The sequence below is a fragment of the Eschrichtius robustus genome, chromosome X (assembly GCF_028021215.1).
Source record: "Eschrichtius robustus isolate mEscRob2 chromosome X, mEscRob2.pri, whole genome shotgun sequence".
Lineage (NCBI taxonomy): Eukaryota > Metazoa > Chordata > Mammalia > Artiodactyla > Eschrichtiidae > Eschrichtius > Eschrichtius robustus.
Genome location: NC_090845.1, coordinates 102210898 through 102236121, shown reverse-complemented (window position 1 = coordinate 102236121; position 25224 = coordinate 102210898). Strand labels below are relative to the sequence as shown.

General features: G+C 36.4%; 1 protein-coding gene across 1 annotated transcript in view; it reads right to left on the bottom strand.

Moving 5' to 3' along the window:
• Positions 1–25224, bottom strand: part of LUZP4 (leucine zipper protein 4) — a 146045-nt gene that overhangs the window by 118487 nt on the left and 2334 nt on the right. Inside the window, 6 exon segments of the mRNA XM_068532676.1 lie at positions 9423–9475; positions 15450–15546; positions 15549–15717; positions 15719–16036; positions 19006–19121; positions 20278–20409. Of these exon segments, the coding sequence (XP_068388777.1) occupies positions 9423–9475; positions 15450–15546; positions 15549–15717; positions 15719–16036; positions 19006–19121; positions 20278–20409 (885 nt within the window).

Sequence of the window (25224 nt, the reverse complement as noted above, 5' to 3'; positions counted from 1 at the left end):
GTTCCCAAATTCTAACACATGATAACGCATTTTTGCCAACTTTGTTTAATGCATTTTTTACACTATTCTGGTTTCCATTCAAAAGGCATTTTTTCCCATGATGCTGACTTTCATTCAACAAATATTTATTAGCACCTTCTATATACCAAGTTATTTTGTTAGGCACTGGAGTGAGGAAAAAAAAGAAAGTCCTTGCCCTGTCCCTTGTGCCTACATTTAAAGGTAAGGGTGACAATAAACAAATGAAGATATAATTAAATGTTAGATAACGATAAATTGTGTGAAGAAAAAGCAAATATGATAAGGGGACAGAGTGATTGCGGTGTTATTTTAGAAAGGTAGTCATGGAAGGTCCCTCTGAGGTGGTGGAAGAAGTGACTTTTGAACAGGAACCTGAATGACCAGAGGGAGGAAGCCATGCAAATGTCTAGGGGGAAGAGTCTTCTAGGGGGAAAAGTGTTCTAGGCTGATGGAAAGGCAAGTGCAAATGCTCTGAGGAGGAGCATACCTACACTGTTAGAGGCATAACAAGGAAGCGAGTGTGGCTGGAATGGTGTGTGGGGGAAGAAAACTGGAAGGAAGGGAGATAAGAGCATAGCCAGGGATCACATCACAAAGAGGTGAAATCACGCATAGACAGCTGTGTAGTGTTTTCCCTCATTTAAGCCCATTTATCATAACAGAGCTGCAGTTTGAAGAATGGGCAGAATCCACAGTCAGCAAAGGAGCGAAAGAACATCCCAAAAGAGACAGTAATATTGAAGCAAAGACCTGAATGCTAAAGAGGTTAAGAGTATGGGCCCTGCAACTTGAGAGATCTGGGTTCAAATGCAGCTCTGCCACTTCTAGTTCTACCATAATTCCCCCTTCTTCAACCAATAGACTGTAATCAGTTGGTACATCCCAGGCTCCATCTCTCAGAAACCTGAGATCAGATGAAGGTGGCTGCATTAATAGAGCTCTGTAGATGCAGCCCAGCAGAGGGTCCTCCAACATCTACTATTATATGCTGGATAGAGTATTAGAGTGGATATGTAGTAGAGGGGAGAGAGGGAGGGTGTTTGACATATGCAGAAAGTAAAAAGCAGAAAGACTGAAACAGATGGAGAGAGGGAGATGGGGGTAGGCTCTATAATTTCACCTGTTCTTCAGTAGGAACTTTAGTTACCACTAAGGAGTGGTATACTGTACAACCTGAAACTTTAGCATGCATCACCGATTGCTGGGGCCCACACCCAGAGTTTCTGATTTAATAGGTCTGGGGTGAGGCATGAAAATTTGCAAGTTCCTAGGCGATGTTGATGATCAGCTGGTTTGAGGACCTCACTTAGAAAGTTAATACTATGGTTGGTGCCAAATGGGGCAAAAATGGAAAATTCAGTCAGCCTGTTTCTTTGTTCATGCACTGACAAATAGCTAGAGTGTTATTCTCTTGGCATTGATCAAACTGGTTGTTTATGCTCCTGTACTTCAATGTTGCTCAAGGTACAGAGGGAGAGAGTTGTGAGTTACACAGCTGCTGTTTAATATAGAAAAGAGACCATTTGGTTCTTAGAAAACATTGCTAGGTTCATCGGCTTATGCTATTTCTCTTTACCCATTATTATTCATCATTAAGCAAGACACTGAAAACAGTATATATCTAGCCCATATTCTCTGTTGATAAGGGTATGAGAAGACAAGCCTTTTCCTATTCTGTACGTATTCTGTACAGCAATTTATCAATATGTATAACATTCTAAATAAGTACTATTTTGTTTAGCAATTCTACTTCTAGAAAATGATCATATGGAACGAATTGGGATGTATTGCAAAGATATAGGTACATGGATGCTCATCACAAGTTTAATTTATAAAAATTCAAACTAGAAACAGCCTAAATGTCTAGCAATTGGGAACTGGACCGACACTGTGGAAAGCTTTACTGTGGAAGAAATCTTAGTGTCAAGAAAAGAAACATGGAGGTAGATATTACAGCTGTTACATGTATTTTGGGTATTTTGTGTTTTCTAAAATTTCTTCAATGAACATGTATTGTTTTTGTGATCAGAAGAAACATTCTTTCTCCAAATCACTTAATACAAATTACATTACAAAGGTTGTACTTTGTCATTCTCTCTATTCAAAATTAGGAATTTGCAGCAAAACTACAGCAAAGTATACACACTTTATTTTTTTATTTTATTTTTTTAATTCTGTTGTGTTTGAGCTGTTTTATTATTTTGGGTTTTGTTTTGTTTTTGCAGCTAGTGTTACCCTAACTAACAGCAATTGAGAGGGGAATTCTCTGGAGAATTTGAATTTTTTTTTTTTTTTTTTTTTTTATGGCTGTGTTGGGTCTTCGTTTCTGTGCGAGGGCTTTCTCTAGTTGTGGCAAGCGGGGGCCACTCTTCATCGCAGTGTGCGGGCCTCTCACTGTCGCGGCCTCTCCTGTTGCGGAGCACAGGCTCCAGACGCGCAGGCTCAGTAATTGTGGCTCACGGGCCCAGTTGCTCCGCGGCATGTGGGATCTTCCCAGACCAGGGCTCGAACCCGTGTCCCCTGCATTGGCAGGCAGATTCTCAACCACTGCACCACCAGGGAAGCCCTGAAGTATACACACTTTAAATCAAAGTGATGATTGTTTTGTTTCCCAACATAATGTCATTAGTAAGAGACTCTTTACCATCTGCTAATTTGGTTCAGAAAGCAATGCTATAAATGTGCCAGATTAGAACCCAACTTCTTCTATATTTCTATACTGTATTTCATTTTCCTTGCCCAAACAACTATTAAATACGAAGACAGACTTTATGAAATTAAGCTAAAACCCACCAACATAATTATAAATACCAAATAATTATAAACCAACTTTTCAGTGTACTATAGAGCAATAGGCTTAACTGGACACAGATGGGGTTCAAATTACACTTTGATAATCTGTACCAAGATCATTATTACTTTGGACCCAAGTATTAATGAACAGGAAAAAGGTCACATTTTTATTTAAACTTTATTAACTTTAATGTGTTCACAAAAAATGACAGTAGAACAGTTTAAAGTTCTTACAAATGCTTGTCAAAAGTAAAAGCATAAATTCCTAGAAAAATGTAAAAGCTCAGGTACAAATTTAGCATTTTAAAAATCAAAGAGTAGAATTTAATCTTACTGACTGACTTTTGAGGCACAGAATATTTAGTTATAAAAGATATCAATTACTTTGCTCTACTGTCAAAATAGTCTACTTAGGAGCTGGGGGAATCAGGCTCCCTGACTTCAGACTATATGACAAAGCTTCAGTAATCAAGACAGTTTGGTACTGGCACAAAAACAGAAATATAGATCAATGGAACAGGATAGAAAGCCCAGAGATAAACCCACACACATATGGTCACCTTATCTTTGATAAAGGAGGCAAGCATATACAGTGGAGAAAAGACAGCCTCTTCAATAAGTGGTGCTGGGAAAATTGGACAGCTACATGTAAAAGTATGAAATTAGAACACTCCCTGACACCATGCACAAAAATAAACTCAAAATGGATTAAAGACCTAAGTGTAAGGGCAGACACTATCAAACTCTTAGAGGAAAACATAGGCAGAACACTCTATGACATACATCACAGCAAGATTCTTTTTGACCCAGCTCCCAGAGAAATGGAAATAAGAACAAAAATAAACAAATGGGACCTAATGAAACTTCAAAGTTTTGCACAGCAAAGGAAACCATAAACAAGACCAAAAGACAACCCTCAGAATGGGAGAAAATATTTGCAAATGAAGCAACTGACAAAAGATTAATCTCCAAGATTTACAAGCAGCTCATGCAGCTCAATAACAAAAAAACGAACAACCCAATCCAAAAATGGGCAGAAGACCTAAATAGACATTTCTCCAAAGAAGATATACAGATGGCCTACAGACACATGAAAGAATGCTCAACATCATTAATCATTAGAGAAATGCAAATCAAAACTACAATGAGATATCATCTCACACCGGTCAGAATGGCCATCATCAAAAAATCTAGAAACAATAAATGCTGGAGAGGGTGTGGAGGAAAGGGAACACTCTTGCACTGTTGGTGGGAATGTAAATTGATACAGCCACTATGGAGAACAGTATGGAGGTTCCTTAAAAAACTACAAATAGAACTACCATATGACCCAGCAATCCCACTACTGGGCATATACCCTGAGAAAACCATAGGTCAAAAAGAGTCATGTACCAAAATGTTCATTGCAGCTCTATTTACAATAGCCAGGACATGGAAGCAACCTAAATGTCCATCGACAGATGAATGGATAAAGAAGCTGTGGCACATATATACAATGGAATATTACTCGGCCATAAAAAGAAATGAAATGGAGGTATTTGTAATGAGGTGGATGGAGTTAGATTCTGTCATACAGAGTGAAGTAAGTCAGAAAGAGAAAAACAAATACAGTATGCTAACACATATATACGGAATCTAAGGAAAAAAAAAAATCCATGAAGAACCTAGTGGCAAGATGGGAATAATGACACAGACCTACCAGAGAATGGACTTGAGGATATGGGGAGGGGGTGGGGTGAGATGTGACAGGGTAAGAGAGTGTCATGGACATATATACACTACCAAATGTAAAATAGATAGCTAGTGGGAAGCAGCCGCATAGCACAGGGAGATCAGCTCGGTGCTTTGTGACCACCTAGAGGGGTGGGATGGGGAGGGTGGGAGGGAGGGAGATGCAAGAGGGAAGAGAAATGGGAACATATTGTATATGTATAACTGATCCACTTTGTTATAAAGCAGAAGCTAACACACCATTGTAAGGCAATTATACTTCAATAAAGATGTTTAAAAAAAAATAGTCTACTTAGGAGTCATATGTGGGTTCTAGAGCTCAAAGAATAAATCAAACCAAAGCAAGAAATTCTCTAATGTCAAAAAGACATGTAATTCTGAAAAAATAGCTGTTTTCCTAAAATCTCTCACTGTAAATCACCTTCCTTCTTGCTCACCTTTCTGTTCTTTTATGCAAACAAAGCTAAACATTTTTTCTTTTATGTAAACACTTAGTTTTGACAGATTACTCACATCAAAGCTTACCTAAGGAAAAATACATCAACAAAAGCAATAAAAAGTTAAATGTTGAAAAAATATGTATGCTCTTGCATAAAATTCACTACAATATCTGTTAACAGCAAATCTTTAAGAGGAAAAAACTTTTTAGTCTTCAAAACTGACAACTGTTCCTGGTTCTTTCTTCCTTTTCAGCACAGAGAATCTCTCATTGAGTGAAAGCCTAGTCTGTGAAGGAGAGAAAAACTGTATGACCTCAGAGCATTAACAATGTTACAAAATACTCATGAAACTTGGTTACTAAAAGTAGACAGGGGATGGTTGGAGAAGACTGTGAGTGACAAAAGGAAGAGTGAATTTGAAGAAACTGCACAGAGCTCTTTTCTGTGATCCTGGAAGCAGGAAGTAGTTTGGTCTATGGTATATCACTGAGGCCACCTCTTGGTTCTTACAGGCTAAACAGTGGCATCAAAGAGCTTTAATTGAAGAGGTAGGGAAGAAAGCATACTATTACCCCACAGAATAAGTGGGTAAGCTTCAACAGAGGAATGAGGGTCAGGTTTACTTCTATGGGGTGGAGATTAAATGCCTCAACTATGCCCAGGAATTTGGTAATCTGCCTTGTGAAGATACCCCTATGCCCAAGTGATTTCCAATTGGTGTTATTTAGTCTATAATCAGATAAAATATCTCAAAGATCTCCCAAGACTTAACTTCTAGTTTCATCCTTTTATAGACTGCCACTGAGCCTAAGTTTCTTTCTCCATCTTCAAGAAATATCCTTTTCAACACCACCCCAAAACCTAAATCAGAAACCAGATTGATACTGCTCTGAGGCCCAAGTGAGCTATATCCATTACTCTATACTGCCTATTTTCCATTTATAGGTCATATACTTTTAAGCAAATCACAATTAATCTGAATGTGTATGGAATAGGATGCTCTGGCTAATTTAACCTGTTGCTAACTGAAGGCTGGCAGATAACTCTTTTGGTTTCAACCCCCACTGTGAAAATCACTAAAAATACATTAGTATATTATTTTGCTTTAGTACGTAGTCTGGTAAACATGGTTGTCTTCTTGGCAAGCGAGAACCATGTTGAGCCTGAAGGCCACCACAGATGTAAACACATAGTACATTGAGCTAAATCCATGTGTAACTTGAAGTTCATTTAAAAAATAAGTAATTGAGGTTGGCTTATTTCGTTGACCTCTGTGTCTTTTACGAAGATGGAATACAGGGAAGAAATTTCTTGTGTATTGGGGGCTCCAAATAGGCTCTGGTTAAACACATTTTTTCCTACAGATAAAAGATACCCTTGTATATATCTAAAAGAGACATGAATTCTTTACCATCTCATGAACAACACTATCATGCAACTCTATTATATTTACCTGATTACCGATTTTGTTGAAGTTACATTTCAGGTGTATTCCTTTGGGCTGGTGCTGAGAACTCTTGGTTGCAGTATACATAGTGTTTAGGAATGAAACTTTAACCTCATGTCTCATGTGTCTGTCAATTAAGCATAATGTTTCAGTTAAAATATATTTGACAGCCATTAATTAGCTGAGTAATGTTAAGCCATTCAATTTAACGTCTCTAGGTGTCATTTTCACCAGCTATAAAATTAAGAAAGTATATCCAAGAATCTTCAAGGTTCCTTTTAATAGTATTAAGATTACAAGTACTGAATCTGGACTACAGCATCCAAGAGGATCACATGTAGGCATTAATCTAGCCTTTTTCATATTGTCACTTCAAAACCACTAGATGAGGTTTTCTGCTGTTTAAATGCCAAAGCAGTTTTACTATTATTTAAGTACGGTCATGCCTATAGGCATTTTGGAACAAAAGTAGCCAGCGCCTCCATATACAGAGAAAATGGATTAGTAGTTACCTCGGGCAGGGGGGCAGAAAGGGAAGGGAGTGAAGGGGGAGTAACTATTAATGGGTACAAACAGTTTCTTTTGGGGATAATGAAAATGTTCTAAAATTAGATTATGGTGATGGTGCTACAATTCTGTTAATATACTAAAAGCCAATGAATTGTATACTTTGAATGGCTGCTAGTGGGTGTGGTTTCTGCTCTGTATTATTATAACAGCTGTCCATGTAAATAAACAGTACAGAAGTTTTTGGTTTTGGTTTTTAATGGATGGCTAAATAGTTCAAGGCGAAACGTTTACCACATGTAATGTCTTAGTTCATTTGGGCTGATATCACAAAATATATAGACTGGGGGGGTTGGTTATAAACAACAGAAATTTATTCCTCACAGTTCTGGAGGCTGGGAAGTCCAAGATCAGGGTGCCAGCACGGTCAGGTTCTGATGAATGCCCTCTTCCAGATAGCAGACTGCCAGCTTCTAGCTGTCTCCTCACAGGGTGGAGTGGGCAAGGGAGCTCTGTGGGGGTCTCTTTTAGAAAAGCACTCATCCCATTGGCTCCACTCTTATGACCTATTCACCTCCCAAAGGCCCTACTTTCTAACACCATCACATATGAATTTTGGAGGGACACAAACATTCAAACCATGGCATGTAGTCACATTCTATCAGAGGTAGAGAACAAAAGCCCAAATGCTATGTGGTTATCTTGATAGTGTCAGCTAAGTTGCTGTGATCAGTGGCCTTAAATAAGTCAAGTATTTTTTTCACTGTTGCTTTTTTTTCTGGTTATAAATACTGCTCCTACTAGGACCCAACTGGACCAAAAATAGTGTTTGATTTGGAAAAAAGAGAGAGAGTGCTCTGAGTAATTAAATAAATATTGGTTTCCTAATTAACTTTTAATCATAATTTCTCTCTCCTTTTCTTTACTTTTTGGATAGCATATCATAGAATGTGTACATGTTTTTTGACTTATTGAACAAAATATATTGCATTCTTAATTTTAAAACCAGGTAAGTGTGACATTCTGGATGTGGTAGGCAGAATTCTAAAAATGGCCCCCAAAGAGTTCTCTCAGGACTGTGAATATGATAGCACATGCATGAATATATTACCTTATCTGGCAAAAGAGATCTTATAATTTGTAAAATTACTAATAAATTGACTTTAGGTAGATTATGCTAGATTATCTGGGTTGGCCTAATCTAATCACATAACAAAAACAAAAGAGGGGGCAAAAGAGGAAGTTGGAATAATTCAAAGAGTGAACCAAACATGACATGCTGTTGGTGGTTTGAAGATGGAGGAGGCCCCACATGAAAGGGAATTCAGGCTGCCTCTAGAAGCAGAGGGGCTGCTGGCTGACAGCAGCAAGGAAATAGAAACCTCATTCCCACAACCTCAAGGAAATGAATTTTCCCAACAACTAGAATAAGCTTGGAAGCAGATTCTTCCCCAGAGCCTCCACATAAGAGAGCAAGCCAGGGCCACAACCTTGTTTTCACCTTCGTAAGACCTTAGGTGGAAAACCAGCCAAGCATACCTGGATATCTGAACTATAGAACTGTGAGATAATAAATGGGTGCTGTTTTAATCTGCTGTTTGTGGTAATTTATTTAAGCAGTAGTAGAAAACTAATACTCTAGGCTTTTAAAGAATTTAACCTCATCTTTACTTGTACTTGTAGAGAGACAGTATCGTAGAACAGAAAGCCCACAGGTTTTGCAGCCACACAAGCCAAATTTGAACGTTATTATTCAAAATTTGAATTATATTATTAGTTGTATGACTTCAAGAAAATCAATACACTCTATTGAGCTTATTTTATTCATCTGTAATATGGAAATGTTCATACCTACTTCACAGGATTGTTGGGGATTAAATTAAATCACAAATGTAAAAGTGCTTAGCACAGTGCCTAGCACATAACAGGCACTCAGTAAATGCTAGCTATTATTATTAATCTGCTTCTATGTCCACAGATGTCTTTGGTTAGACCCATTTTAAAGGGAGTGTAATAGCAATCTTCCCTTCTCTGCTGTAGTTCTGAAAGGATACACAAATGCTCCTGATAATCAATCACTGGCCAAAGTCCTCCATGATTAAAGGTAAGATCATTTGGAATATTGAAATTTACTTAATATATATTATTATTAAAGAGCAGAAGGATTTTAATCTTAAGATTGAAAATGAGGAATGGCTCCAAATTCTTCCAGGTGACAATTCTTGCATGCCTTAAGTAGAAAGGACACAACATCAAGACATTTATACTCACCACAGGAAAATGATGCAGGGGAATCTCAAACCAAAAGATAAAATCGAGCCAGAATTTTCTGGTTCTACGTTAGGATTGTTTACAGAAATTTTATGGATTGTTCAGAATCAGATTCTAGAGGCCCCTACTAGAAGTTATATTTATTCACTTTTGTTTCATTTGTCTCCTAAAACCAGTTAAATTTAGTAGTACAGATGTCTGTCTGCAATTACCTTCCACATCTTTGAAAATTTTCATAGGTGATGTGATCATTTTCCGGTGATATCTAAATGGGAAAAGTTGAAACCAATCATGCCAAAGCATTCCTTACTCAGCATAGGTGCTTATTTTCTATACTTTAAATTGACTAACATTTCAGTGACAGTAGTCTTTTTGCTTGATCCTCAGTCTAACATTCAATTTCAGATTTTTCTCCCCCATTCACAGATGCAAGAATGTCAAAGGCAGTGGACCCTTAGAGATCAAGCAGTCCAACCCCCTTACATAACAAATAAGGAAACAGAGATTCAGAAAGATCAAATGACTTCTAGTAGTGACCCAGAAGAAAACTCTCAAGATCTAGATATAGCCTGGATACACACACTACTTGTCTGCATCAAGGAGGAACATAATGACTGTAGATAAAATCCACAAGGTGTCCTTATAATCTTTACATAATAGACTTGTGACCTTGAGAAAGTCTCACTTCTACCCCAACACACTTCTCAAGTGAAAGTTAGGATTTTTTTCAATAATTAACTTAAATCCCTTATTCCTGTAATTACTTTGTGACAACATAGTTTACACCTACGTGTGGTCAATGAGAAAAACCAAAGCATAATCAAAACATTCCATTCAAATGTTAATTGGCCCAGGTCACTCCATAATTAAACTGGTTTCAGTGCATCCAGTTATATATAGCTGGTATTTGGTGGTCCAGCTGTTTTTATATGAAGTCCTAGCCACAGTTACAGTTTGGAGGTGGATTTGGTATTAAGAGCCTTACAAATAATACAGCAGCCAAGAAATCTGTAGAGCCAGTAGATTATAAAAGCAGAATAACACATGGAGGTATTCTTAAAAGTTAATGTTTACAGAGCAAATATTTTCTTGTTAGAAAGTTCATGTTTAGGTTGGAAGCAGATATTCATGTTTACAAGTAAACATGCTACTGAAGGCAGCCTTGAATTCAAGACGCATGTGTGTCTAATGACAATGACTCCATGAGTTAAACAGAGCCTCACATACCCTTACCCCATACTCTACTGGCAACACTAGTTAACAGGGTGCTTCCCAAGAACTTAAGAAAGATAAGAACGCCACTAGAATGGATGTATAATGTATATGGAAACCAGTGGTAATCATGGCAGATTATCCAAGAGCTTAAACTAGGTGGTAGAGAAGCCAAAGTTGGAGAAGTGAGAATAGGAGCCATGGAAATACAGAAAAAAAGGGTAGGAATTAGAACTGGAAACTACTGGGAGAGATATTAGCTAATGTGATTATTTCTAAAATAAGTTGGTCAATGCCATTTCCTTCCTTAAAGTCTCTCAGTAGTTCTGCATTGTGCTCTGTATAGAATCCCTACTCTAGCATGGCCCATGCTCCATGATCTGGCTCCTGACTCTACCTCTCCACTCTCACCCCTCAACAGTTCTGCCCACACACTCTACACTTGAGCTCAATGAGTTTCAAACTAATTTTTAAAGTGAAAGAATCCCTAGTTCCAACAAAATCTTACTTGGTATCCCAATATGTAAAATACTGAAAAGCAAAACTGCCTTCTTTGGCTCCTGAGGCACCTCTTCACAACCCCTAGAACTCTGAAGTACACAGTTTAAAAACCACTGCAGTCTGGCCAAACTAAGCTAATTGCAGCTTACAAAATATGCCATGCTTTCTTTCACTCCTATACCTTTACACATGATGTTTCCTCTGACTGGAATGCCTTTTCCACCTTTTCTGCTTTGCTTACTCCTACTCAGCCTCTAGGACTCAACTCAAACACTATCTCCTCTAGGATGCTCCTTGACTTCCCTAGCTGGTTTGGGATTCTCTCCCCCATGCTGCCATAGTACCTTGGGCATACCTCTAAGTATTTATACTATGCTCCTCTCTCTCTCTCTCTCTCTCTCTCTCCCCCTTCCTTCCATTCTTTCTTACTTCCTTAGTAAAGATTCTTTCTCAAGTACATAGCACATTTCTGGCAAATAATAAGAGCTCAATAACTGCCGAATGAATAACTGAAATACTACAAAGAACTAGAGGACGAAGGGGACTGAGAAAAGGCCATTGAATTTGACAAGAAACTAATAAATTTTTGATAGTAAAATTTAATAGAAAGGTAGGAACTGAAGTCAGATTCAAGAAATGAATGGACAAATAGAAACACCTGTGAGGTTTTAACTGCATCTGGAAGCCTGTTAGAGGTTTTGTTCCTATTTAAAGAATATTCATATTTGCCCTTATATTCCAGTGGGGATTTCTCACTTCACATTGAAAATCCCTTCAATAATGAACGAGTGTGTATACATACATATATATGTATGTGTGTATATATTTTTATATATATATATATATAAACTGAATCACATAAAATTAATTAGAATGTAAGAACTTTTATGGTTATCATGTTAATATTGCCACAGTGAACACTGAAGGAATGATTATAGTGAATAATATTATATATTCATCATCATAGTAATGATAAAATAATAAGAATTCCAATGTATAGAATGCTTACCACAATCCTGTTTCTAGCCTAAAATGTTTACATATATTTCAATTAATCATCACAACAACCTACGAGGTCAATATTGTTCCCATTTTGTAGCTGAGAAAACAGGCTCAAAGGAACTTGCCCAAGGTTCCTCAGCCACCATGTTTCATCAAATCTAAGATACCATGATTGTAACATGTACTGTTATTTTATGTACCACTAAAAGGATTTTAAGTTTTCAATTCAACTATACCATTAAATGCAGGACATTTCCTGATTTCAGAGATATTGAAAACTGGAAAAAAAAGCATGTCTTAGAATTGATCAAATATGAAATTAAGTGGTAGAAACATGATTCTATCCGAGTGTGAATCCGAAGCCCCTGTCATTAACTACTAGACCATAATACTTAGATTGCTTTAACCATCTCATAGATATCTTTCATTCTAATCTCATTTACAGGGGAACAAAACTAAGATTTACAGCAGGGGAGGTGACTTGCTCATGGTCATACACACAGCTAGTAAGTGGATTAGCCAGGCAGGTAAGCCAACTCTCTGAGACCCAGACTAGACCTCTTTACAGTATATCACATTACTATTTAAGCTAGCCTGTCTTTTCCTGCAGGTAGAAGTATTGGAAGAAATACCAGAGTGTCATGTGTAGGGATAAGTATTAGGTGTTTCATGTAGGAGCTACATCTACTCAATTTCATCTAAATACTTACGTCAAACACACATGTTCTGTATTAAAGATGGAAGTTTCCAGCAAAATGGACTTAATTGGCTTACTCAACATACTATTTACTTCATTTCTTGTAATTGCTGTTCATAGATCTTCAGTAAATAAATAGTAAAATAAAGACAATGTCCTGAGGATTCAACGGTTGTAAAAGATTGTTTAAAATACGACGTACGTGCTACTAATAAGTTTTATTTGTATCATTCTTTCTCAGTTTTGTCTAGTGCCCACTTAGAAGCTAAATAATATAAGGTAGGATGGGGGGTAATGGAAGAGGAGCAGGAAACGTTTCTGTGCAAGCAATTATCCAAAAGGCTGGAAACACTTGACTCATGAAGACATGTATGACATATGTGGCTTCTTCCTACATTTGATGTTGGTAAACAGGTTTTAAAATATATTAATCATCAATATAAGTAGATGCCAACAAAGGCACAGGAAGAAAGCCTATTCAAATGAAAATCTGTAAAACCACACAGTTTCTCTGCTATAACTTTGAAAGTGCTGATACTTACACTTCGACTCATGTTCATTGTATCATTTCTTTGCTGCATCTGTCTCCATAAGTATTCACTCCTTTTTTTCTTTGCAGAAGTCCTGATATGAATCATAAATGGTGATACTTTAAAAAGCAATCATTTATTTTGAAAGATCCAAAGATCTGATTTGTCGATTATAATCAGATTTGAATTTACTTCAAGAATTACTTGGAATGAAGTAGTGGTAATGAGATATATCAGTTATCACTCTATAATTGGAGTTTAAACGGCAAGCACTCCAAAACTAAGCACCTCATTTCCTCTGAAGCTATTTTCTGTGTTTAGAAAAGCTTTCATCAGGTAGACAGCCCAGCTAATGCAAAGATATACAGATTTTGCCACTCATTTCTTGTAAGCTACTTAGCGGAGGTTACAAAAAAGTTTTTATTTTGTTAAGCTTCACTATTTACATATTACTCTAGCCAAGGAAGACATCTGACTGTGGATATAATTACCAAATCAGGAAAAAGGAGCAAAAGCTGAAATTGTTATCAGGTATCTTGGGGGCATCAAAAATACAAATTCACACCTTGTTTACAATAATAAATCCTCTTTAGAACTGTAAAGAATCATACTGGTTTTTCAAAATTGAAAAAAGTCATTGTAAGTCCCCATAAATAAACAATATTCCGAATATGCTACCATATTTTATTCCAGATGCTTGCCTAGTTACCTGTCTTTTGTTCAGACCACATTGGGCTTCTACACTGGTGACTTATTTTTTTTTTAAGGTAGAAATGCCTTAAAAATTAAGGCAGAAGTTTAGCATTTCTGGTTTGTCTTTGTCTTCTGGTGAAGCTAGCCTGAGCGGTGCATACGCCAACTCCAGGTCTTAAGGATATTATTAAACCTAACTGGTCAACATATATATATATATATATATATATTAGAATGGAAAGTTATGGAGTAGAAGAATTAATCTCTAAGGGATCAATTATCAAAGTATATTAATTTTCTGTACTTTATGTGTTCTTTAGTAAGAGTTCTACATTTGATAACTTTAACCAAGCAAGAATTACTTACTTGTGCTAAGGATACAAAAAAAATTATAATAATAGAAGATAAAGGAGAAAAATCTGAACAGAATTGTTCATTATGTTTTAAAATGCACTTGTAAAATGACAGAATATGTCATTGGAAAACAGTAAGTGGAATTTCAGTGCCTTAGTGGAAGTGTTATACCACTTGACAAACAAAAATGGATGTGTAAAATGAAGTAAAACATGAAAATCCCTGATAAATGTAGAAATAATTGTTTATCATCAGTGTTAAACATATGTTAATTTCTTTATAGCAAACTGTATACTGCTAATATAAGTAGGGTGGGGCCTTTAGCATTAAAACGGTGCCTACATCAGACATTGTCTATATACACAATAACCCACATATACATTTTGGAAATAATTTTTTTAGCTGAAAACTGCAACTCTCTGCAGTTAATATGAGCTAAAGTATTTGACTAGACATTTATAGGCAATGCAAAATGAAGGCAATCACTGAGAAATTTAAATTAAAAATAATGTTTTTACTCAATTACCTAGCCAATTACAATAAAAATGTCTTGAGGTTTTTAAAACTCAAACAATCTGCAATACTGTTAAATTTCTCTGGTTCTTTTGTTAGGGCGGACAGACCTAGCCTAACAGTTTTATAAGGCAATAGTGAATATACACAATATTCAAAATATATTTAGGCTAGGGTTGCAAGTATGCATAAGCTAGACCTCTCCTATGTTCTGATTTGTGGAAAGCAGAAAAGTTCAGCTGCCCGAAGATACACCTATTATTTGTCTGCTGAGGGCTCCTTGAAGACTCTTTAGAAAGGAGGTAGAGGAGGGAAACAGAGGAATTCATTATCAGAGATTATATATTATCAATCTAGCATAGTTCATTGTTAGATTAGCTAGCCTAGCAGGTTGGAAAGTTCAAAGAGAATGGGACACTGCGTCAATATATTTTGATTGTGGGAAAGGCTCAGTAGGAAAGATTGAGTACATTGGAGCTCTTCCAGGGAAGCTGACCTAGATGGAACAACTTAATTAGGGTAATTGGGAAACTGGATGATAGCTAGAGGGCATCAGTAAGTTGAAAGAATATTGATGCCATGAATACATCACCTCTATTCTATTAATATCTTTGTCCCAGTTCAATTCTGTTTCAACAAATACATATTTAGCCATTAAAATATAGATATATAAAGCATGCCTTTACATTTCCACATCACTCAACACATTAATAGTTAAGTATTCATTATATTTTTACCTGTTAGATTCACACTCAATTTCTACTGCTGAGTATCTTTGATATCTCCCTGATTGGTCATGAGATCTCTCTGATTGACCATGAAATCTCCCTGATAGGACATTAGATCTCTTTGAACGGTCATGAGATCTCTCTGAGTGACCATGGGATCTCTTAGAGTGGTCACGTGATCTCTCTGACTGGCCATGAGATCTTTCTGTATAGCTACGAGATCTCTCTAATCGGCCATGAGATCTCTTTGATTGACCATGAGATCTCTTTGATCGGCCACGAGATCTTTCTGATGGACCATGAGATCTCTTTTCTTTGCCACGAGATCTTTCTGATCGACCATGAGCTCTCTCTGATCGGCCACGAGATCTTTCTGATGGACCATGAGATCTCTTTTCTTTGCCACGAGATCTTTCTGATCGACCATGAGATCTCTCTGATTGGCCACGAGACCTCTTTGAGTGGCCTCGAGATCTCTCTGAATAGTGTGGATTTTCTTCTGATTGGCCTTGAGATCCTTCCGATTGATGTTGGTTCCTCTCTGATTGGCCTTGATTCATCACTGCTTGGGCTTTAGAATTTTCATTGCACTTCTCCTGCAAAGAACCGCAATTTTGAAAAACAAATGAAACATATACCCTATTGATTTCATTAACTCATAATGGTATTTTGTTAAGACCATTTCTATGGGCAACTCGTTTTTTAGAATTCCACTGCCCCTACCTTTAAAGACTAAACAGTTTTCAGAACTAATATGTAGAAAGCTCTGATCTCTCATGGCATTGGCACAAAGAATATTATGCATATAAAACTTTAATAAAATGTTTTAAATATGGAAAATTAATTGCTTTGTGAATTTGAATATATTCCAAGGTCATACTCTACCTACCATTTTCTGGATCTATGTTTTACCTAAAGAAACAACCAATTCTGTGACTTTATAGTTGAGAGACAGAATATTTAATATTTTGTAGCACAAATCCTTAGAACCACAAGAAAGTGTTCAAAATCATACTATTTATTCTTCACCTGTTCAGGATCAGGTGAAAAAGAAACTATCAACTAACACCATATTGTAAATCAACTATACTTCAATTAAAAAAAACTTACAATAAATTATCTATCTCCTCTATATAAATTAATATTTAATTCTAGAGAGAAAGACAAATAAGTGAGGGGATAGGTAGCTATAAAGAAAGCAGAAGGTAGGCTTAATACTGTTAAAGTAAACTGGTCTGACAACAACTCAGTCTTTCTACCTTTTCACTTTTTAAATCAAAAGGTCAGTGGAGTGAATCAGTCAAATGGAAATAATGAAACCCTTGACAAATCTCTATGATGCTACATAAATGTAAGTGGACAAAGTCATATGGACCATGCTAAGAAAACAAGCTTTCCACTAGCAAATAGTGCCTGGCAAACAAAACATGCCCTAGCTCTGACATTGTGACTTTGTAGTATAACACTACCAGAAGCTGAATGCAACTATTAAAAGGCAGGGGAGGTATTGGCATAAAGAATATTATTCACATAAAACTTTAGTAAAATAAAAAATATGACAAATCTGCTGCTTTGTTAAAGCATAAAGCCATAGTCACACTCCAGATTTTCCACTGTAAAACATAAATAAGGAGATTGGGTGGAATGCACATGTACATTTCCTTTTCTAAGTGACTAGTGTTGGGAACACAGTGGGTCAGCAGGAAGGATTGAGACCTATCTCCTAAAGACCCATATGAACCCAAGTACCTTTCCAAAGGAACTTGTAGTCTTTTTACACATGTTTATATAAAAAATAATTTCATCAAATTGGATACCACAGATTTCTACCTTTAGAAAACAACAGAAATTATCAAAAACGGAAACTTTCCTTATAAACAACAGAAACGATCAAAAAGAGTTGTGTTGAATAAATACAATTGTGTTTTACTGATATTAGGATTAAATCTTGTGAAATACAAAACTAGCTTATTAGAATTTCAAAGCATGATTGAAAGCTGTAATTGTTATTCAATCTATTGGTAGAATAATTATGTTTAAATTTTAATACATTTCTTTATTGCAGAGTACTTTTTTCCAGTGAGTTCTGCTATAATGACAGTCTCAAATATCTGAAAAGTATGAGAGATAGAAAGATGCTTTCAATTTGAAAATACTATTTTACAATATTCTTAGTTCATTTATGCGTTTCATACTGTAATGTAAGCTCATGTCCTTCTTTCCAAACTTTATCAAAAACTTTCTCACCTTACAGATTAAATACCATCTCCTCCATCAGACTTTCACAAATCCCCTTAATCAGAATGAATTGCTGCATCCCCACAATATATAACTTATACCCTATTAGAACATGTATTGTAAACTGCCTGGCATTAAATTTCTTTCTTATCTTTTTTTCCCACCACCACATATAATATTTGAAGCAGGGCTGTTCTGGTACCTTGCATAGTGCCTAGAATAGACATTTAATTAATATTTGCTAAATCAATCCTCTAAATATTTGAATATGCAACATGCTCTCCTTCCCCCAAAATTTGCATTTATATAATTTGGCAAAAATGGTTTAAGCTCCCAGAACCAACATTTTTTACTAAATGACCACATAGCACTTTAAGAAGAATCACTTTATAGGGCAAGCTGAAACCATAGTATCAATGTTAACTTATGAATCTGGATATGAGCACCTCTCAAATTTCTGTCCAGTGACTGGCTCATCTATACAAGTTTAGAGGTGATGGATTTACCACCATAAAATGTACAACTATAGTAAGTCCCATCTGTTGGTTCCAGAGTTTATGTCATACACTAATGTCATCTGACTTCTAGTTTTTACAATTCATTCACAAGTCTACTAAAACTGTTTTTATACTAAAACTTAAGATCAACGACTCTTATTATACGAGGACAAAAATGAGAATGATTATACAAGACAAATCATGAAACCAATCATCTCTTTTGGCATTTTATAAATTCAAAATTTCTAGCAGTGATTGAAAATAGCAAAAATAAATGTTTATTAAAACAGTTACAGGGGCTTCCCTGGTGGCGCAGTGGTTAAGAATCCGCCTGCCAATGCAGGGGACATGGGTTCGAGCCCTGGTCTGGGAAGATCCCACATGCTGCAGAGCAACTAAGCCCGTGCGCCACAACTACTGAGCCTGTGCTCTAGAGCCTGCAAGCCACAACTACTGAGCCCATGTGCCACAACTGCTGAAGCCCACGCGCCTACAGCCGGTGCTCCACGAGAGAATCCACTGCAATGAGAAGCCCACTCACTGCAACAAAGAGTAGCCCCCGCTCACCACAACTAGAGAAAGCCCACGTGCAGCCACGAAGACCCCACACAGCCAAAAATAAATAAATAAAATAACTTAATAAAAATAAAACAGTTACAGAGGAAAAATCAATTAACAAATATTGAAGTTAAATTATGCTTCCTTCAGGCAGCATGGGGGAGTACTAAGAAACAATCCCCGCTCTTAACAGAATTTTAAATAATCCTTAATATTAAGAAATATATTAAATTTAGGACCTTTATATTGGTTAATTCTTGGTATTTATTTACCTGCTTCTTTAAAGGCTGCCTGTTTAAAGAGCTTTGTCCAGACTCGAATCCAAAAGGTTCTTGGTTTGGCTTTTTATCATTTCTTTCCTCAACGTTGTTTCTGAATCTTGAGTGTCCTTTAAAAAATAATTATTTTCTGTATTTTCAGTCAGTAAATTCAACATATCTTTCAGAAGTAATACCTGTGATCTCATTGTTTTCAAGCTATGCACTGGTATTTGCAAAACTTTTGATATTTCATTAATCTGATATCACCTGAGAGTCTCAGTGAACTCTAGAACAGTCTTTGCCATACTATTTCTGTTTGTATACCTTAATATAGTAGTCTTCTCTGTATACAGCACCTCAAATTTGGTTTCATATGCCACCAAAGTTGGACATATTATCTGAAATTCATTGAAAGAATACTCTAATAGAAAAAAGAGAGATGCAGAGAAACTGTCTGTTTTGTATTAATCATGTGAATATTTGCCTCAATCATCTGCTTTGATTTGGGTGTAAAGACAGCTTAAGGAATGATCAGAGAATATAGTTCTCCAAAGGCTCACGAAGATCAATTTTACGTTTAGTCAGAAACATGAGATTGGCCCCCTCACCATTCTTAGCAGCTTTGCCCCTATAATAACCACCATCCCTCCTTTTCTCAGAAACTGCTAAGCCACTGAAGGATTCAAACAAAGACTGTAAGGAACATGGGTAGGCAGCTGGAAGGGGCTCAGAGTACACACAATGTCAAGATGGTTCCAACCTGTTCACTAGACCATGGAGATCGTTAATTGTTGAAAAGACTTCTCTACTATGGCAATGCACAGCACGTTCACATTAAAATATGCACACTGCACTGACCAATGTGATTAGGGATACAAAGGGCTTTCTTCATGTTCTTCTGCACTCTCTTTGCCCTACAGCATTTATTTTTTCAAAATGTGGATGCCATGGTGCTCAGGCTATTAACCATACTCTTAACCCTTCTGTATTGCCTCCTTAAAGTGGAATTGGACCATCTAGACAGGCTTGGGAACAAGTACAAAACATTTCTCATTCTTATCCTGCTCTCTCTTAAGGAAGTAACTCATATAAATTAAAAAAAATTTTTTTCATTTGTCATGGCATAAATTTTTACCAATCCTGTATGCATACATTTCCAAGAAAGATAAAACTAGCAACACAATGCAACTTTAGAACACATTCCAAGTTTGTGAATTTGCTTCCCCAGTTACTCACAAATATTTCAGACTCTTTTTACCACGTGTGATTTTTTGTATACTTTACCTCTCTGCTGGCGATGCTTATCAGCATCTGATTGCTGTATTGAAACTGAGGTACTTGTTTTATTGTTCTGTGTCTCATTCTTTCTTTCTTCAGTGTTTACACCTTCTATCTTTCTACACATTATAATGTCATCTGTATTAGAAAACACAGAAAAAAATAGAGACAATGGAAAAAGCTGAATTACAACAATGTGTCTCAAGAGAATAATCTATATTCTTACCTCATCGTATTTCAGAATATTTAAAAAATCGGTAGCCCTGAAAAATAACACTATAATAATAATGAACTTGTAAAACCATAACAAAGATCAAACAATGCAGACATTTTAGGGTTAGTTTCCTGGAACAATGAAGAGAAAAATTCCTGTTAAACAGATTTATAGTAACTTCATTTATGCAAAAATAAAATACTCTCAGAATATAGTAGCTTAAGGGGGAAATCATTTAAATGATTTTACTAAATGTTATTTTAGTTTCAGAGAAACGTAGAGCAGTAGTGTCATCCTTATATGTAAGATGACACTTTTGTAAGACTATATGTAAGAGCTAGATAATTAGTTGCATTTATTTTCTTGAAAAGTAAGAAAGAAAACAAGGGCAATGGACATTCACATGAGATACCAAAGAGGTGAGGAACCAAGATTAGTGTAATAGTAGGAAGCAATCACACTTTACTTTGCAGTCAGGCATGTTCTTATGCACTCATGTGGAGAGCACTTACATGGCATGATTTGAAGGATGAGAGACAGGTACAACCTGCTCTAAAGTATCTCTCCTAACCTCTGGGATGGAAAGGTCTAAAGGCTGGATGTTCTATCAGTGGATCAAAGCTTATTAGGTCAAGGTATCTTTAGAAATTAGCACAAGTTAGGCATTTGGAAGGACCCAGAGAAACTAGAAGAAAGAGGGGGAGCTGAGAAGGGTGCAAAGAGGTAACGGATACCAAAGATTAACCACTCCTTTATTATTTTGCTTAGTACTAGTCCTACCTCAGGTCTCCAAAATTCTATTTGAAATCAATTGCACAAAGTCAAGTTTAGCATTCAATTAATGTAATAGCAACCTCTAATCCAGTATTCAAGCACCCATTTTGCCCTGTCCCCCTGATTCCTATGGCATGGCTTTAAATCCTGTCTGTGGCCTTATTTGCCCAAAAGGACTTCAGCCATTTGAGCTTTGAATCAAACCACCCTGCAACTCACATAATTCTTTTAAACTCATGAGTGAAGTATATAAAATGGCTCTGGAAATACCTAGAGTCCTCTTCCCCTAAATTCAAATCCTTCTCCATTAGTTTAGCTTACACATAACATTATAAAGACTTCAGTTTTAAGGTCATCCTGAGAGTGCTACATTAATCCCACAGGATTTTTTGAATCCTTTCCTTTTGAATATATTACTGTATGGAAGCATTTTCCCGTCTCAGTTTGACTCAATCCAAATGTCACATAACTCCCTAGTAATATGAATGAACAAACGTCAGAGAAAGAGTAGCGAATAGCAGTAGTATTACAGAAAGCAAAACATTGTACATTTCATACAAGATGGGATTTTTATAAAAATGTCATTCGCAAATAGGCTTTACAGAGATTGTCAAAGTTCAACAAATGTGTATAAGTTTCATATCTGCTACCTGGCCAACAGCATCAAGATATTTTGACTCGTAACTGTTTTAGAAGAGAGAAGGTAGAAATATGCTCCGGTATCCATCCAAATCTACAATAAGGAGACTCTCTGAGTCAATAATACATTATTTTCCCACTTATTTAGCCATACCTTAAGGCCATTCATTGACCTAGACTACAAAGGATTTTGTTATGGTGTTGACATTTAAATTTTCTTAAAAATGGTCACTGCTTTCACCTAATTTAGACTCATAAGTGATAGTACTGGCTTCTCTTTAAAATATAAGCAACCCTGTAATATGGGTTCCGGTTTAATGACTACACCCACAGCTGCTATATAAAATTCATTTAACTAATAAGAAATTCAATTTTCTCTTTGTTATTTTTCCATTTTTGTTATACTTATCCCACAGTTGAATTTCACATCAATTGTGCAAAAGGGTCACTTGTACAAGGGAAGATAAGCACACCAAAGTAGGGTACAGGAAAACAAGCTACACAATAGACAGCAGAAATTTGTCCTGACAGTCTGTAACACAGGTAAATGAAACTCTGTTTAAAAGATGAAAAGGGGACTTCCCTGGTGGCGCAGTGGTTAAGAATCCGCCTGCCAATGCAGGGGACATGGGTTCGAGCCCTGGTCCGGGAAGATCCCACATGCTGTGGAGCAACTAAGCCCGCGAGCCACAACTACTGAGCCCACATGCCACAACAGCTGAAGCCCGTGCACCTAGAGCCCGAGCTCTGCAAAGAGAAGCCACTGCAATGAGAAGCCCGTGCACTGCAACAAAGAGTAGCCCCTGCTCGCCGCACATAGAGAAAGCCCACGCGCAGCAACAAAGACCCAATGCAGCCAAAAATAAATTAAATTAAATTAAAAAAAAAAAAAGAAATTGCTGTTTCCAGCTATTGAGTCAGAACATTGTCTCCATCTTTAAAAAAAAAAAAAAAAAAAGATGAAAAGGATGTCACTGGTATATCTTAACCTTGAAAATAATCATCCACACACTAACTACTGTACTTTTTGCCTTAGTCTCCTGTAGATAGAAGTGGTGAACAGGGAGGTGCAGTTCTCATTAAGTTCCTGCTGTTGCCAGTTCCAATTCTGGTATTATTTTTGCCTTTTATTTCTAAAAAAACCCACTATAATACCTTTTGGGAATGTTTGTTAGGGACAAAAATGAAAATAAATTTGTAGAGCCTTTTCCTATTTTATTACAATGGAAGCAATATCCTTGCATTCAATGTAAATAATATAATATTTTATATAATATATAAGTGTATAAATAATATCAAATTATATATGTAATATACAAATAATATAAAATTGCTTTTCTAATGCATATGTGTAGTTATCCAAAGACAAAGATATATATATTGTTAAAAGTAATCTTTTCACTTTAATGAAAACTTTAATGGAAATTTATTGGAAAAGTATAGATTTCTCACCAACTTATAGAAACAACATGTATTTGCTCTTTATGATGTATTTTTCTTGGCTTCAAACTGGAAGAGCCTTAAATGACTAATCAAAAGTTTTGCCTGTTCCCACTGAAAAGATCAAAACCTGGACTCATTTGTTTGAAATGGTATAAATATGGTTATGGAGAACCAATGTTTAAGAGCATGAACCAGTGACCTCTTAAGATTTTTTTACAACCCTAAAATTATGAAATTTTACTATCATATGCAGCCTCCAACTAACTTACCATATTCAATTCAACATCTTTCCTCGGCCTTCCAACCATGATTTGAGCCTATCTTTTCCAAATTACATTCTCCAGTATCCTCCTAGCTCTAATCATCTACTGAAATGACAGTGCCTCCTAAATCTGTTGAATCTGCTATTGTCCAAGTTAAACCAAACAAACACCTCCCTCAGTCTCCCAAAGCTTGACATTATCTACTGTTTAAACCCCATCCCACAACCAAATGATTTTCAACTTCTCTCAAGTCGGCTACATCTCTAAAGTTTGATATCCAAATCCAGAGAGAGAGAGTAGGTAACTATTCCAGCTACCCAAAAGTGAGGCTAGGCTGTAGGTCCACTTTCTGAAGGACATATAGCAAACATTTACTCAACTTTTTCCACATATTTGTGCACATTACCTGTAGTATCTCATTTAATCCTCAACAACTCTATGATGCAGATACTACTCAACTGAGGAAACTCAGGCTCCAAGAGATAAAGAAACTTGCACAAGGTCAAACAACCACTAAATCTGGGGGAACCAGGCTGCTCTGCAACTGTGACCCCTAATTCTCTGAATTTTGAGAGAAACTCATTGCTTTGGCTATTTATCAGCTTATATTTTTACCTCTATAAGCATCTGTTAAACACCAATCAATGAAATCAACACAAAGGAAAGTGCAGAAACCATTTGGGTTTACCTAAGTGCTATAAATTGCCCTCAGTTCTGGGACTTTCCCCCCACTCAGAGTCCCTGTGACAGGGCCGGGCCTAGAATAAGGCAAGTGAAGCACTTACCTCAGGCATAAAATTTAAGGAGGCTCCAAAAAACTCAGTATGCAAGGTAAAAGTAATATTTAACACAATATTTTCAAAAATGAAAATCAATGCAAGAACAATCCCTGATGAACAAAATATCAACAACAAAAAAAGACCAGATCAGACCCTGTACTTGAACAACTTTGCCTTACTTGCCTCACTCCAATTCCTTTATTTACAAAAGAAAAAAACTGTTTACCAAAATAGGTGACCTGCCAGAGGGTTGTACCTTGGTTTTTAAAAATATTTTACTAAAATATTATTTATCTTGGGGGGTAGGGTAAATTGGGAGATTGGGATTGACATATACACACTACTATATATGAGTTAGATAACTAATAAGAACCTACTGTATAGCACAGGGAACTCTACTCAGTATACTGTAATGACCTATATGGGAATAGAATCTAAAAAAGAGTGAATATATGTATATGTATAACTGATTCACTTTGCTGTTCAACAGAAACTAACACAACATTGTAAATCAACTATACTCCAATAAACATTAATTTTAAAAATATTATTTATCTTGATCACTGAAATTTTGGTGCCTCTTTAAATTCTGCACCCTTGGCAAGTGCCTCACTTGCCTGACCATAGTCCCAGCCCTCCCCAGTGACCAAATACTATTTTTAAAAAGTCATTTTAATGCCACAAAATGTTTAGGAACTCATGTTGGAGCTGGGGGTGGGGAGCAAGCAGTAGTGTGGAATCCACAAGGTCTATGTCTTAGAAGAGTAAAGCCTGTTGATACCAATCATGAAATAGATTGTTAGAAACATGTGAAAGCAGAAAAAAAGAAAAACAAGAAAAT